The following is a 16,896-nucleotide window of genomic DNA, read 5'->3' on the forward strand; positions in this document are numbered from 1 at the left end:
AATGATCTTACAGTAGATGAAAAGCACTACAGAAGAATAGTTCAAATACCAAAGATGAACTCACATTATGCAACACAATACAGTAAACTATCAATTACAGTACAGTAAATAAATGTACTGTACACATTTCATTACAGTTTCTTAAAGTCTTCATAAAGTAAAAATTGTGAGATATAAACTCAGAATTCCGAAACATAAAGTAAAAATTCTGAGATTTAAACTCAGAATTCCGGGATAAAAAGTTCAAATTGTGAGATATAAAATCATATTTCTGGGAAAAAGTCCAAATTGTGAGAATTGTATCAATTCCAATTTCCTCCACTGAATAAATAAATAAAATGGGTAATTAAAAAGTACATATTGTTAACATCTCATAATTCTGACTTTTTCCATGTAATCCTGAGGATATATCTTATTTAATATATAATATAATAATATTATACAATATTTAAACTCAATTCTGAGAAAAGTTGAGAAAAAAACTAAAACTGACTATTGTCTTCTGTAGAGCTGCTTCTGAATGTGCCTCATAACTGATGTTTGCATCACTGATTCTGTTATTCTCCTGTTCATCCCTGTAAAGTTTGACTAAATGTGTAGTAATCAGTGCCGAACTGTGTTTTCCCAGGTCTGTGGGCCTGTACCAGTGAATGCAGGATCCTGGGCCACTCGGACCGGTGCTGGAGCCCGTCGGTCAGCAGAACCAGCGGGAACATTAGACACCTCTCGACCTTCACGAGGACCCGGAGCTCAGACACACACACACCCAGGGGCTCGGACACACACACACCCAGGGGCTCGGACACACACACACCCAGGGGCTCGGACACACACACGCCCAGGAGCTCGGACACACACACGCCCAGGAGCGTGGTCTTACACAGCCTCACAGAAGACCAGCAGAGTCAGTGCGATTACATACACATCTGCTCTCCACAGTCTCAGAGACAGAGACGAGACACTGAGGACACACACTTGTTCACACACACACACTGCACCAAACCCATCACACACACAGATTCACAGTCTCAGAGGAGACGAGACACTGAGGACACACACACACACTCCACCAAACCCATCAACACACAAAGTCCCGCCAGATTCACAGACTCAGTCTGAGACAGAACCTCATCCTCATGACAAAAAGTCAAAATTCTGAGTTATAAACTCATTCCAGGCAAAAAAGTCCAGATTGTAAGATATGAACTCATAATTTCAGGCAAAAAGGTCCAGATTGTAAGAATCTCAGAATTCTGGGACAAAAAGTAAAAATTCTCAGATATAAACTCAGAATTCCAGGACAAAAAGTCAAAATTCTGAGATATGAACTCAGAATTCCAGGACAAAAAGTAAAAATTCTGAGATATAAACTCAGAATTCCGGGACATAAAATTAAAATTCTGCGATATAAACTCAGAATTCCGGGACAAAAAGTAAAAATTCCGAGATATAAACTCACAATTCCGGGACAAAAAGTAAAAATTCTGAGATATAAACTCACAATTCCGGGACATAAAATTAAAATTCTGAGATATGAACTCAGAATTCCAGGACAAAAAGTAAAAATTCCGAGATATAAACTCAGAATTCCGGGACAAAAAGTAAAAATTCCGAGATATAAACTCATAATTCCGGGAGAAAAACTAAAAATTCTGAGATATAAATTCAGAATTCCGGGACATAAAATTAAAATTCTGAGATATAAACTCAGAATTCCAGGACAAAAAGTAAAAATTCCAAGATATAAACTCACAATTCCGGGACAAAAAGTCCAAATTCTGAGATATAAACTCAGAATTCCGGGACATAAAATTTAAATTCCAAGATATAAACTCAGAATTCCGGGAGAAAAAGTAAAAATTACGAGATATAAACTCAGAATTCCGGGACAAAAAGTAAAAATTCCAAGATATAAACTCACAATTCCGGGACATAAAATTAAAATTCTGAGATATAAACTCAGAATTCCAGGACAAAAAGTAAAAATTCCGAGATATAAACTCAGAATTCCGGGACAAAAACTAAAAATTCTGAGATATAAACTCACAATTCCGGGACATAAAATTAAAATTCTGAGATATAAACTCAGAATTCCAGGACAAAAAGTAAAAATTCCGAGATATAAACTCAGAATTCCGGGACATAAAATTAAAATTCTGAGATATAAACTCAAAGTCCAAATTGCTGTACATACTTTATCTTTGACTGCATTGATGTTTTGTACATAAAAATATATATATTTTTAACAATATTACCTGTTTTTTCTCATGGCATGTTTTGGATGATTATAATGTGATTGTGTTCGTCACTTTGGTCGCACTGTAACACATGAAATGTCATTTTTTTAAAGCTGCAAATGTTAGCACTTTTATAACATTTACTTACACCAGTTGTTTCTTTCTAAGAAATTAAAAAACATGATGAATAAAATAAGTTATGATCAAATCTACAGTGTTTTGTATCCTTGATGAAACCAGTGAAAATATTTATGATCTTATAAACCTTTTGATCTGAACTATTAATTTGTTCTTCCTCATTGTTTTCCAGCACAAATATCTAAACATTCTTAAATCAAGATACATTTACTGGAGAAGCAGCAATGACTGAAGATATTAAGTTTGTTTTCTAAAAAACTGCATCAAAATGAAGTGAGTTTGTGCTTAAAACAAGAACAAATATCAGCCAATGGAGTAAAATAATCGCAATTCAAAGGGAAAACAAGTTTTTCTGACAAAAATGTTGAGGAAGAATATCATTTTTTGCATAGAATGCGCACAATTCAGTTTTGTCATACATTTTCAAAAGGCATTATATTAAAAAAGTTGAACTTTGCCAGATGAAGTCAAAGTATCATCACATGTTTCTCCTGATGAATGTCCAGAATGAGCTGAAATCCAGACGAAGATCAAATATAAGAGATTTCATTTGTGTCATGTTTCCATCATTCCCATATACACACTCTAAAAAATGCTGGGTTGTTAACCCAATGTTGGGTCAAATATGGACTAACCCAACGTTGGGTTAAAAATTAAATTTAAAAATGGACAAACCCAGCCGTTGGTTTACATTTTTAATGTAACCAATGCAATTTGTCCATTTTTAAATTGCATTTTTGTCCATTTTTGATTTTGTCCAAAATGCAATTTGTCCATTTTTAAATTGCATTTTTTAACCCAATGTTGGGTTAGTCCATATTTGACCCAAAATTGGGTTAACACAACCCAGCAGCTTTTAGAGTGCACCATTTCTGTTTATTGATATGATGATATGATAATACTTTATTATCAGACTGATATTTTCAGACTTCAGTATCTACAGCGGGGGAAATAAGTATTGAACACGTCACCATTTTTCTCAGTAAATATATTTCCAAAGGTGCTATTGACATGAAATTTTCACCAGATGTTGATAACAACCCAAGGAATCAGTACATACAAAGAAACCAAAACAAATAAGCTCAGAAATTAAGTTATGTGTAATAATGTGAAATGACACAGGGAAAAAGTATTGAACACATGAAGAAAGGGAGGTGCAAAAAGGCATGGAAAGCCAAGACAACTGCTTAAAACTACTAGTAATTAAAAAGCAATCCAGCCCCCTGTCCGTGCAAATTAATAACAGCTGGTTCAGTCCCAACGGATGGCCTACAAAAAGGTCTCATTGCCAAGGTGTCACACAAGACACATCTCATGATGGGTAAAAGCAAAGAGCTGTCTCAAGACCTTCGCAACACATAATGATGGCATTGGTTATAGGCACCATTCTCAGCTTCTGAATGGTCCAGTGAGCACTGTTGGGGCCATAATACGGAAGTGGAAAGACAATCATTTCACCATAAATTTGCCTCGACCAGGTGCTCCTCGCAAGATTTCTGACAGAGGAGTGAGAAGAATAATCAGAAGAGTTGTCCAAGAGCCAACACCAAGTTGTATGGTGTTTTTAGGGTAATGTGCACTGCCATTTCTCCTCCAAATATGGTGTGTATTATGGCATCCAAACAGTTCAATTTTGCTCTCATGTGACCACACTAAATTCTCCCAGTATTTCCCTGGCTTTTCCAAATGTTGTGCAGCAAACTTTAAACAAGCTTCAACATGCTTTTTTTCTTCAGTAATGGAGTCTTGCGTGGTGAGCGTGCACACAGGCCATGGAGGTGGAGTGCATTACTTACTGTTTTCTGTGAGAACACAGTACCTGCTATCTGCAGGTCTTTTTGAAGCTCTCCACAAGTGGTCCTTGGCTCTTGGACAACTCTTCTGATTATTCTTCTCACTCCTCTATCAGAAATCTTGCGAGGAGCACCTGGTCGAGGCCAATTTATGTTGAAATGATTGTCTTTCCACTTCCGTATTATGGCCCCAACAGTGCTCACTGGACCATTCAGAAGCTGAGAATGGCGCCTATAACCAATGCCATCATTATGTGTTGGAACAATTAGGTTGCGAAGGTCTTGAGACAGCTCTTTGCTTTTACCCATCATGAGATGTGTCTTGTGTGACACCTTGGCAATGAGACCTTTCTGTAGGCCATCCGTTGGGACTGAACCAGCTGTTATTAATTTCCACTGACAGGGGGCTGGATTGCTTTTTAATTACTAATAGTTTTCAGCTGTTGTCTTGGCTTTCCATGCCTTTTTGCGCCTCCCTTTCTTCATGTGTTCAATACTTTTTCCCTGTGTCATTTCACATTATTACACATAACTTAATTTCTGAGCTTATTTGTTTTGGTTTCTTTGTATGTACTGATTCCTTGGGTTGTTATCAACATCTGGTGAAAATTTCATGTCAATAGCACCTTTGGAAATATATTTACTGAGAAAAATGGTGACGTGTTCAATACTTATTTCCCCCGCTGTATGTGTACAACAATCAACATCCAGTAAACATCGACATACACTTAATCCACATGAAACAATTGAATCTTACACATCATTATTCTAACATGTGAAATAGTCATGAGAATGACTTTTGATGGCGAGTGCACATACAGGTGAAACTTAAAAAAAATTAATATCGTGCAAAAGTTATAATTTTGATGATTATGGCTTACAGCTTATGAAAACCCCAAATTCATAATCTCAGAAAATTTGAATATTACATGAAATCAGTAAACAAAATCATTTTAAATACAGAAATGTCGGCCCTCTGAAAAGTATAATCATGCATATGTATATAGTTATATATACTAAATATATTAGTTTCACCTTTTAATTTGAATTACTGAAATACATGAACTTTTGCACGATATTCAGATTTTTCGAGTTTCACCTGTAAATGCACTCAGATCTAACCCTAGTAAAGCTGAGGAATATTATTGCCTTTGCTGAGCTGACATAAAAAATGTCCTTTCAAAGCCTCCCATGATGTTACAGTGAATTCCAGTCAAACGGATGGAAATAAAGAATCTGCTGTGTGACCATGAACACATCTTTACCGGGGACTATTTGTTCTTCCTGATGTGCAGCAAATCGTTCTGTGTTTGGGTTTAATTTGCATATAGTCATAAGGGGAATTCTGTAACACTGCTATATTTAAAGTATATTCTGCATTAATCAGTTTACTATATTTCTATTCATGGGAATGAGCGGATGTGATCTGCACATAAATGAGATCAGATCTAACTGGTAAAACTGGAGCACATTCCTTAACTTTGCTGAAAGCCTCTCATGGATTTACAGTGAAACTAATAGAGTGAATTCTGGCCTGCTTTTGCCTGTCAATTTACATGAGTTCATTTCAAACGCGCATGAATGGCCTGAACCGTGCGTCTCAGTCCAATGTTTTCTCAAGCCACAGGAAGTCCCAGGAGAGGAATTCCAGTCTTGAGTTTCTCCGGGATCTTGTTTATTTTCCCTGAATTTTTCTTCTCTCTCACCTAGATGACAGAAACTCGAGAGAAGCTGCGGAAAGTCACAAAGCTTTGCTTTCAGTAGACGCCAGAACACCATGGAGGAAACACCAGGAAAAGCTCCTGTCGAGGTAAACGACGCTCCCTTTATCTCTAAGCATGGCATTTCTTCACATTATAACTCTATTATACTTCATCTTTGTGTATATGTGTGTGTATATCAGGCTTACAGTGACGTGATCCTGAAGCCTGGAGGGTTCACGCGTCTCAGGAGGACGCTGGTCTTCGTCTTCATCGCAGGAGCCGCTCTTCTGCTGTTCGGAGGCGTTGGAGCTTTTTACCTGTGGAAAGTCACGGAAAAAGAAGTAGGTAGAAAATCCTTCACTAGTAAAGCAGTCTAAAGTATTTTAGCTTAAGATAAGTGCAACCGTTGTGCAATATAATGCACAAAAATACCCACTTTTGCGAGTGTCAAATTCTGCACTATAAAAAAATTGAAGTTTGAAGGCAAATCAAAGCAGAACCCGATGAAGTAAACCAAGGGCAGATTTTGCTGTTGAAACGAAGATGCTGCTGTGTGACCATGAACACTTTTTTACCGTGGACTATTTGTTCTTCATGATGTGCAGCAAATTGTTCTGTGTTTTGGGTTTAATTTGCATGCAGTCGAGTGGGGAATTCTGTAACACTGCTGTATTTTAATATTCCACGCTCCAGCATTTGCCCAGTGTTCTCTAGAACGGCATCCTGATGCAGAAGTGCAGACGTGTCGATGTTTGAAGCACACATGCAGTGAGTTTGAGCCTGAAGTGGAAATATTTAAATGCAGTTTGTCTCAGGAAAGTGTCAGGAATGATCAATAGAGGGCATTGATTTCAGGCACCTCTGGAATCTGGCAAACAGAGAGGTGTGTGTGTGCTGGGTTATAATCACGCAGTGTGAACAGTGCAAACACACCAGCGGCCGAGAAACACACACCACCAGTCAGACGACCAGCAAAACAAATAATACAGGAATATTACGTTTTATACGGATGATAGCAGTGGTTCTCTAAAACTGTTTAATGGACAAAAGAAAGCATGTCACACAATAAATGCATTATTATAGTTAATATTATATATTTAGCTGTTTAATTGTATATATTTAACCAATACACACAATTTGGAAGCGTTTCCTTTTCCCTTTGACAACTACTCAGTTAATAATGTTGGGTTAAAAATAACCCAACGAGAGTAACCCAACTATAGCAGCTTCCCAATGCATTGGGTTAAAAGCCAGTTGGGTTAAAAGTAACCCAACAGTTAAGTTAACTATTCATTTTTATTCATGACATTATTTTAATACACTTTGTTTTCAAATACAGATTGTTTATTTGTATAAAACATTAAATATGTCTCAACAAATATGTTTTAATTAAAAAACTAATTATTGGGGAGTCTATGTAAATATACATAATTGTGTACATAAATTCAAAATACGCAAGTGTACATACAATATACATGTATTTAACCCAACAGCTGGGTTATTACTAGAAATGACATCATCAACATTTTTTGAAAATGACCCAACACAGTGACCCAACATGTGTACCCCAACAGTGTTTTACTGTGGAGAGTGTGTGAGTGTAGTCTGATGGTGTCCACAGGCGATCAGCGCTCACTACAGCCGGAACATCGATATAGAGATGACCGAAGATTACTCTGATGCTGGAGATGCCAAAACTGTGGAAGTTCGAGACTTTAAAGCTGTGAGTAGCGGATAATAAACCTGTTCATCGTATTCCAGAGCTACTCTCCAAATGACAGCATTATTCCGGCCTCATTCACAGGGCATTACAGCGGTCAAGTTTCCTGGAAAAGAGAAGTGTTACATCAAATCACAAGTCAGATCTGAACTTTCTGAGGTGAGAACTGCCATTATCACCATTATGTGCCCGATTTATCATTCTCTCAGGATCGTTCATTAACTGTAAAAGCCATCCGTCGCTCTGCATATTTTCTGGCTATTTTGACAGTATCAAGTGTAATTCACTTTGATGAAATATGAATGAAATTGATGTCTAAAAATAGTCCTGCAGAAATGAATCTACATGTTCATCATGTTTCATGAATCAAAAGCTACATGAATAAATAAGATACCTGATTAAATAAGGATAAAACCTTTATCGAGCTGAAAGGTAATTATCTGTAATTCTGGCAGGAAATAAACAGCTGAAGTGTGTCTGTCAAACAGGTAGTCCTCATTGGTTGAGCCGATGCTTTTATGTCAGGATCACACAAGGCCCCCTACCTTTCAGACATGCCCACTAACTCTTGACACACCCCCACCTTTCAGACACGCCCACTAACGTTCAACAGGCCCCCTACCTTTCAGACACGCCCACTAACTCTTGACACGCCCCTACCTTTCAGACACGCCCACTAACGTTCAACAGGCCCCCTACCTTTCAGACATGCCCACTAACTCTTGACACGCCCCTACCTTTCAGACACGCCCACTAACTCTTGACACGCCCCTACCTTTCAGACACGCCCACTAACGTTCAACAGGCCCCCTACCTTTCACACAAGGGACGATAACTATAACGATAACTATTAGTGTCCACACCAACACAACAATATAGTTCTGTTTATTCTGAGACAGGGTTAGCTGCAGGTCGGAGTAATGGGCGTAAACAATGCCCTAACCCCGCCCACACCCTGACAGACAGCTTTCACAACCAATTGCAAAGACCTTTTAGCACACCCCCTACCTTTCAGACACACCCACTAACTCTTGACACACCCCCTACCTTTCAGACACGCCCACTAACGTTCAACAGGCCCCCTACCTTTCAGACATGCCCACTAACTCTTGACACGCCCCTACCTTTCAGACACGCCCACTAACGTTCAACAGGCCCCCTACCTTTCAGACATGCCCACTAACTCTTGACACGCCCCTACCTTTCAGACACGCCCACTAACGTTCAACAGGCCCCCTACCTTTCAGACACGCCCACTAACTCTTGACATGCCCCTACCTTTCAGACACGCCCACTAACGTTCAACAGGCCCCCTACCTTTCAGACACGCCCACTAACTCTTGACACGCCCCTACCTTTCAGACACGCCCACTAACTCTTGACACGCCCCTACCTTTCAGACACGCCCACTAACGTTCAACAGGCCCCCTACCTTTCACACAAGGGACGATAACTATAACGATAACTATTAGCGTCCACACCAACACAACAATATAGTTCTGTTTATTCTGAGACAGGGTTAGCTGCAGGTCGGAGTAATGGGCGTAAACAATGCCCTAACCCCGCCCACACCCTGACAGACAGCTTTCACAACCAATTGCAAAGACCTTTTAGCACACACCCTACCTTTCAGACACGCCCACTAATGTGCAACAGGCCCCTACCTTTCAGACACGCCCACTAACTCTTGACACGCCCCTACTTTTCAGACACGCTCACTAACGTTCAACAGGCCCCCTACCTTTCAGACACGCCCACTAACTCTTGACACGCCCCTACCTTTCAGACACGCCCACTAACGTTCAACAGGCCCCCTACCTTTCAGACACGCCCACTAACTCTTGACACGCCCCTACCTTTCAGACACGCCCACTAACGTTCAACAGGCCCCCTACCTTTCAGACACGCCCACTAACGTTCAATACAGGCTTGTTCGACTTGAACCGGCGCTGCACAGACCGATCGGTTTATGACATCAAAGTACCGCGAGAGCAATTCAAAAGCATAAGGAGCCGTCTACTCTCTATTCGCTCTCGCGGTATTTTGATGTCATTCACCGATTGGTCTGTGCAGCGCCGCACCCCTACCTTTCAGACACACCCACTAACTTTCAGACACGCCCACTACCTTTTGATGCACCCACTACATTTCAGGCGCGCCCCCTACATTTCAGGCACGCCCACTACCTTTTGACACGGCCACTACCATTCCCAATCGCAAAGACCTTTTAGCACGCCCCCTATCTTTCAGACACGCCCACTAACCCTTTTAGCACGGCCCCCTACCTTTCAGACACGCCCACTAACGTGCAACAGGCCCCTACCTTTCAGACACGCCCACTAACTCTTGACACGCCCCCTACCTTTCAGACACGCCCACTAACGTTCAACAGGCCCCCTACCTTTCAAACACACCCACTAACTTTTGACACGCCCACTACATTTCAGGCACGCCCACTAACTTTCAACACGCCCCCTACTTTTCAGGCACGCCCACTACCTTTCCGGCTCAAGCAGGATGGAATCTGATTGCAAACACAAATTTATATAATGTATACATATATACCTTTAAGCCAGGAAGAGGCAGAAGTTCTAGTATTCAGTGTTCAATCATCGGTTATGTTTTAATTTCCAATAGGAGCAAGACAATGTTGCAGTGAAATCTGACGTGGCGTCTCTGGTTTGGATTGCGTCTGATGAGCCGCTGAAGGACAGCAGTTTTCTGAGCCCTGAAATATTGAGATTCTGTGGAGATCTTCCCATTTACTGGCATCATCCTGCAAACTCCAGAGGTACTTCATATTTCTGCTAAATAACCCTGCAACACATGAAGAGCAATGACAAATGTCAAGATAATACTCTGATTGAAGTATTAATCTTTATATTGTACAATTAATAGTTTAGTATGAGCAATGAGCCACTCAAAGCACATAAACATGTTTTCAGATACAAATACATTGATCCCAGTGGGATATTTCAGGCAAACCAGAAGCACTGAACGCAGTTACTCGTGGCATTAGTGCATGACGTCATTACCATCTACAGCTTAGAAATGTCTCTCTCTTTAATGCTGCTTATCTTTATTCTCGGTCTGGGTTTCTGAAGCACTGAGGAAGAGGAGAAGTGTGACGCGAGTGAGACGACAGAATACAGGAGGATCAAACCGGCAACAGACGAGACGTCGAAACTCCACAAGTTCAGTCAGAGAGGACGAACGGCCCGAGTATAACCCGGAGAACCCTTATCACGTGAGCAGTGCCTTCATTATTAATCATTTCAACACTGATAATAAAAATGATTCTTGATCATCAAATCCTCAAATTAGAGTGATTTCTGGAGGATCATGTGACACTGAAGACTGGAGTAATGATGCTGAACATTCAGCTTTGATCACAGGAATAAATTACACTTTACTATATATTCACATAGAAAACAGATGATTTACACTGGAATAATATTTCACAGTTTTTACTGTATTTTTGATCAAATAAATGCAGCTTTGATGAGACTCTTTCAGAAACATTAAAAAAGTCGTACCGACCTCAAACCTGAAAGATGGCGTACCGTATGTACAGTAGGTCGGGCCACTTAACAAAACTGCAACTCAAGACGAACACATCAGTCTTAGAAGGAAGCACTGTGTTTTTAAATGTGCGCTGCGAGTGACTCGCTCACCGTGGATGTCCTCTCCTCTCCAGCAGAGTCAGGAGGGTTCTGAAGGCCACATGGTGTTCGACCCCATGCTGGACCACCGTGGGATCTGCTGTACCGAATGCCACCGCAGTCACACACACTGCCAGCGTGTGTGTGAGCCACACGGAGGCTATATGGCGTGGCCCTATAACTACCACGGGTGCCGGCCGGTGTGCCGGGTCATCATGCCGTGCCGGTGGTGGGCCGCTCGCATCATGGGCCTCGTGTGATCCTCCAGATGAGCTCTGACCAGACGGCTTCAACAGAAGGAACCCAGCAAGCAACACACGGCAAACAAAAAAAAAAGTTTTCTGACTCAGTATTTTTGCCTTGTTTCCAGTCCAAATATCTACAAAATCTTAAATCAAGATGCATTTACTAGAGAATGCCATTAGACATTATGTCTACTTTTCTGGCGCGGAAAATCTTAATGAAGTGAGTTTTTGCTTAAAACAAGCTAAACGATCTGCCAATGCGGGAAGAACAATAACCGTGTTTTCCATTTGAATTAGGATTATTTTTCTGACCCCATTGGCAGATAATTGTTCTTGTTTTAAGCAAAAACTCACTTCATTTAGATTTTTCCCCAGATAACAAGGCATTTTATTACTACTTTAGTAAATCCATCTTGAATTTTTAGTTATTTGGACTGGAAACAAGACAAAAATACTGAGTAAGAAAAACATGTTTTGCAGTGTATCCGTCATCTCACCGTCTGTGTTAACTATAGACCCGATATAGTCCGGCTGTGAGGAACACACTTCCAGACAAAATAACCTTGAATTTGGTTTCATGTCGTTTTTGCCAGAATATCTTGCGAGATGTTTGATATTCCACCATGTAAGTGAAGTAAACAGTGATTACAAGGTGTTTGGTTTCATTTCTTCACTCATTTCTTTGTTATCTAACTGATGACTAGTGTATTCTTGGGATGGTTTAGACGTCTATAAAAGCCCAAATGTTGCCTTGTTTTAGCCTAGACTGAGTTTGGACGCTATCAGACGTCTTTTAAACACAACATTGCTTGCTGGGAAGCGACTCAAAGCTCCAATGTAACCAACAAATGTCAGACTTCGATGTGTTTTGATATACAAATAAACATATAACTATAGCACTAGTTGAGAATATGCAGTTTTGAATAATAGTGTTTTTAGGACTATCAGACGATGTTCTTGAATGATGAACACTTCACAAGAAACCCTTGAGGCTGTTTTTTTGGGTCACGTTTACTAATACATTGTTAGATCTGTTAACATTAGTTAATGCACTATGAGCTAAAATGAACATATGTATTAAAGGTGACACCATGAAATCTGAGTTTCTCCGTGTTTAAGTGCTATAATGGGTCTACGGTGCTTCTGCCAACCCAGAAGACATGATCAGACACGATATAATAAATGATCTGGTATTTAGAGCTGAGATTTCACACACACATTCTGGGACACCGTAGAGTTATATTACATCTGGTGAAAAGGGGCATAATATGTCACCTTTAATTTACATGAGAAAGATTAATAAATGCGGTGAAAACACTGTTAGTTCATGCATTAGCTAATGTTAACCGAATGTAGTGAGGGGTGGTGTATTATTTCTGAGAGGATCCACTGAAGAGAGTTTAGACTCTCAGTCCGACCAGTTTCAAAACACTCATTAATTTTGCAGTTATGTTTGGTAATGCAAGTGGGACCGAAATTAAATCTTCAGCTTTACATGAACAACTACATGAAAATGAATATCTGCATTGCATTTATAAAATGCAAACTGTAAAATACGCTTCTAGCCTCCGGGCAACGAACAAGTTCTGCGTCGGATGAAACTATCGTCTGGTGTTTAAGAGATGCAACCTAATTTTACTAAATCCTCTGCGTAGGCATTAATAACTCATTAAGCTTAGGCCGGGTTTGCTATGAAAGAAATAAGATAACACGACAGTATAATCGTTTAGCTAATCCAGGAATTAACCCACTGAGATATTAATAGTGTAAGATTTGCATGTAAGAGAAACACCTTCTGAACTCTATAACTGTGTTGGCGTATTCAACTTTCCTCCCGCAGTGATTTCAGGTTTAAAAGCACATCCATTTCTTTGAAACATGTGAGGTTCAAACGTCTGAAAATCTTTTCATTTAAATATGCATGTACAAAAATGGGTGATTCTGACACATAATAAAATGATGTAAAATGGAGCAGAAATATTTCACGTTGCGCTCTACTATATGACTAAACGCATGTGGTGTTTTTCTACAGATTCTCATTCATCGCTCAGTCTGTGATCTGATAATAATCTGTGATCTGATAATAATCTGTGATGCTGATAATAATCTGTGATGCTGATAATAATCTGTGATCTGATAATAATCTGTGATGCTGATAATAATCTGTGATGCTGATAATAATCTGTGATGCTGATAATAATCTGTGATGCTGATAATAATCTGTGATGCTGATAATAATCTGTGATCTGATAATAATCTGTGATGAACATGTATTTTCCCTCTTATGAACCCCCGAGAAATCTCTCTCATCATCTTAATCTAACATGAGTTCTGTGCCACCGTTCCTGAAGTCATCTGAATAAAATATGATATTTCACATATAAAAACCACCTTATCCACTTCAATAATTTGAAGGCTGTCTAGTCTCTGTCTTCATTTATTTATTTATTATTCATTATTTATTGATTTTCCACAAACAGGCTCACGAACTTCCAAACGCATGGAAGGGTTTGGATTTAATGATGTATAAAGTAAAGAGTTTGTGACGAGCGAGTGAATCCTCAGTTCGTGTTTCAGTCACACCAGTGCCGTCCCAGTGGGGAACATGAGCAGACCAGATGAACTCTGGCATGAAGTGTCTGAGAATGAGCACGTCAGAAGTGAACACACTCACACCGCCTTCAGCGAACGCTCAGACGATCAGCGTTAAGCTCAGACGAGAGGTTTCTCTCAGGGTTCAGGGTTATACACAGCTCTATTTTTCAGATATTTTGAGAAGTCATTGATTTTCTCCTTGTGACAAGTTCATGACCTTTCCAAAGTCAGAGCTGTTGACAAATATGAGGTTTGCTCTGCTGACGCCTATCTAGTGCACGACATGACGCCTATCTAGTGCACGATAGCAGATATAACATATAGACCTACAGTATGTGTGATATAGGCTAATAGAGCTGAATTAAACACAGCCTTGGTGAGCAGAAGAGACTCTTTTAAAACATTAGAAATCTTACCGATCCAACACTTGTGATTGGTAATGTCACATGTAGGATGTTGTTATCTCAGTATGAAGAGAATCTGCCCTGTTCCTGCGGTCAACAGTGATTCTGCGCCTCATAACTGATACGACAGCTCTCCGGAGGCTTTATAATATTAATACACACCCACGCCTGCCAGACACACTTACAGCAGCGAGACAAGCCTGACATATCCAGACCTCCTGATGATCCGGGACATTAACGAGAACCTCACACACACACACACACACACACTCACACTCACACACTCAAACACACACACTTCTCCAACTCTGCACTTACACTGTTTCACACACATTACAGGATCATGAGAGAACACAGGACAGAGTTTCTTCCTGATGGTGGTGTGGGAGAGAGAGGAGAGAGACCCTCATTCATGCCTGTGATGAAGAAGAAGAAGAAGATGAAGAAGAAGATGAAGATGAAGATGAAGAAGAAGATGAAGAAGATGAAGAATGGGAAGATGAAGAAGAAGATGAAGAAGATGAAGGATGGGAAGAAGAAGATGAAGATGAAGAAGATGATGAAGAAGATGAAGAAGAAGATGAAGAAGAAGATGAAGAAGATGAAGAATGGGAAGATGGATAATTCACTGTAAAAAAAAAAAGGTTAAATTTACGGTAAAAAAACCATCAGATGTGGTTTCCAGAAATTTACCGTAAAAAATACAGTAGCAACATTTTAGGTTTTACAGACTTGACTTAAATTTACAGTAAAAAAACATATTTCATTATCTGATATAATGTCAATTTACAAGTCTATTGAAGTACTAATATCTGTTTTGTATCACACTGATAACCACCAATCACAGCGGAGATGAGAGTCACATGATCAACCAAAGCTCAGCACAAACAGCTTCTCCACAGACACACACACAGACACACACACACACACACACACACACACACACACACACACACACACAGGAAAGCCCAGTGAACAGAAACACCTGTAAACACTGAGGAGGAAAATCGCTCAGTCTTGAAGTCTTCAGGTTCCCGAGTCTCTGATGGAGAAACACAGAAAACCTGTAGTGAAGAAAACACAGAATGTATCAGTGCAGCAGCGGCGTGTGTGTGTGTGTGTGTGTGTGTGTGTGTGTGTGTGTGTGTCTCGGAGACCCGGGGAACAGAACAGACTCTCTCTGTGCTTCACCTTCAGACAGCAAACCATAATGGGCAAACAGACTCGAATTCCTGCGTTCTCTCTCTCTCTCTCTCTCTCTCTCTCTCTCTCTCTCTCTCTCTGTCTCTCTCTCTCTCTCTCTCTCTCTCTCTCTCTCTCTCTCTCTCTCTCTTCTCTCTCTCGCTCTCTCTCTCTCTCTCTCTCTCGCTCTCTCTCTCTCGCTCCCTCTCTCTCTCGCTCTCTCTCTCGCTCTCTCTCTCTCTCTCTAAAAAAATCACCAAAAAAAAAGCCATGGACATGCTTCGAACAGGTTAAATCAGAGGTCTTCAAGCCTGCTCCTGGAGGGCCACTGTCCTGCAGAGTTTAGCTCCTGCTTCAGCACTCCTGCCTTTGAATATTCAAGCGATTCTGAAGAGCTTGATGAGCTGATTCAGTGTTTGATTAGGGTTGGAACTAAACTTTGCAGGACAGTGGCGCTCCAGGAGCAGGATTGAAGACCTCTGGGTTAAATGGTCCTGAAACAATACTCACTCTTGTGCTCCTCGCGGTCAAAATGAGCGAGTTTCCTCTAGTGGAAGCGTTTGGAACTGCAGCCGAACAACATCTCACCGAGAGATCATACGGCGAGTTATCAACCTCAGATTTGGACTTGTTAAGACTTGTTTAACACGACTTGTTAAGATTGATGGCTTTGATTTTCTTGCAGTTTTAGAGTAAAACGTGATTTTGAAAATATATATTTCATATAAAAATTTAAAATAGTATTTTTGTGCATTTTTAATAACAATAAACATAAAATTCTGTAACTTTTTTTCATTTAATTAAAATTTTTTTTTACTTCAGCAATAAAGTAAAGTGTCGTCTCTGAAAAGATTTATCACAGTTTGAGTTCAGGTCTATGCTCAAAAAGTGAATAAATGGATTATAAATACAGCGTAAATATATTTTAGTACCATAAAATCCCCTAAAAATACAAAATATTAAATAAAAAACATCAAACTAAAGGCCTGTTCACACCGGGACGAATTTCGCGCGCGATATTCGCCGACGTTTAACGCTTTGTGACTAAACAAAGGTCGCCAATGTGAGTGTGCACACCGGCGCGAAAAACGGCACGCGTAAAAGCGTCATTTTTAAAAAAACGCCTCGGGTTCATTTTTTTGGTTTGACGCGTCGCGTCAAAAACTATCCGACCAATGAGATTGTCGCTTTTGTTCACGTGTCTGGAGCTTCTGAAG

At 40.1% G+C, this 16,896-nt stretch overlaps 2 protein-coding genes across 3 annotated transcripts in view; both read left to right on the plus strand.

The window, feature by feature from the left end:
• LOC307164355 (protocadherin 8) overlaps positions 1-1,475 on the plus strand; it is an 8,287-nt gene extending 6,812 nt beyond the window's left edge. Inside the window, exon 3 of the mRNA XM_079881150.1 lies at positions 629-1,475. Within this exon, the coding sequence (XP_079737276.1) occupies positions 629-1,119 (491 nt within the window). The 3' untranslated portion in view covers positions 1,120-1,475. The remainder of the gene's footprint in view (positions 1-628) is intronic.
• Positions 1,476-5,866: 4,391 nt separating this feature from the next.
• Positions 5,867-13,880, plus strand: cnmd (chondromodulin). Of its 2 annotated transcripts, none has more exons than XM_079881630.1 (7): positions 5,867-5,978; positions 6,072-6,212; positions 7,493-7,594; positions 7,676-7,750; positions 10,229-10,382; positions 10,696-10,838; positions 11,289-13,880. In XM_079881630.1, exons 1-7 carry the CDS (start codon positions 5,946-5,948, stop codon positions 11,511-11,513), a joined length of 873 nt encoding a protein of 290 aa, XP_079737756.1. In that variant the 5' UTR covers positions 5,867-5,945; the 3' UTR covers positions 11,514-13,880. The 2 variants fall into 2 exon arrangements, with proteins under 2 accessions (XP_079737756.1, XP_079737757.1); XM_079881631.1 differs by having other exon boundaries at positions 5,873-5,978; positions 11,292-12,592.
• Positions 13,881-16,896: the final 3,016 nt, after the last annotated feature.

This window comes from Squalius cephalus, assembly GCF_949319135.1.
Source record: "Squalius cephalus genome assembly, chromosome: 9".
NCBI lineage: Eukaryota > Metazoa > Chordata > Actinopteri > Cypriniformes > Leuciscidae > Squalius > Squalius cephalus.

Coding starts and splice junctions, on each gene's coding strand:
- cnmd (XM_079881630.1), top strand. CDS start 5,946: ATGGAGGAAACACCAGGAAAAGCTCCTGTCGAG. Junction 7,595..7,675: donor AAGTTCGAGACTTTAAAGCT/GTGAGTAGCGGA, acceptor CCTCATTCACAG/GGCATTACAGCGGTCAAGTT. Junction 10,383..10,695: donor TCATCCTGCAAACTCCAGAG/GTACTTCATATT, acceptor GGGTTTCTGAAG/CACTGAGGAAGAGGAGAAGT.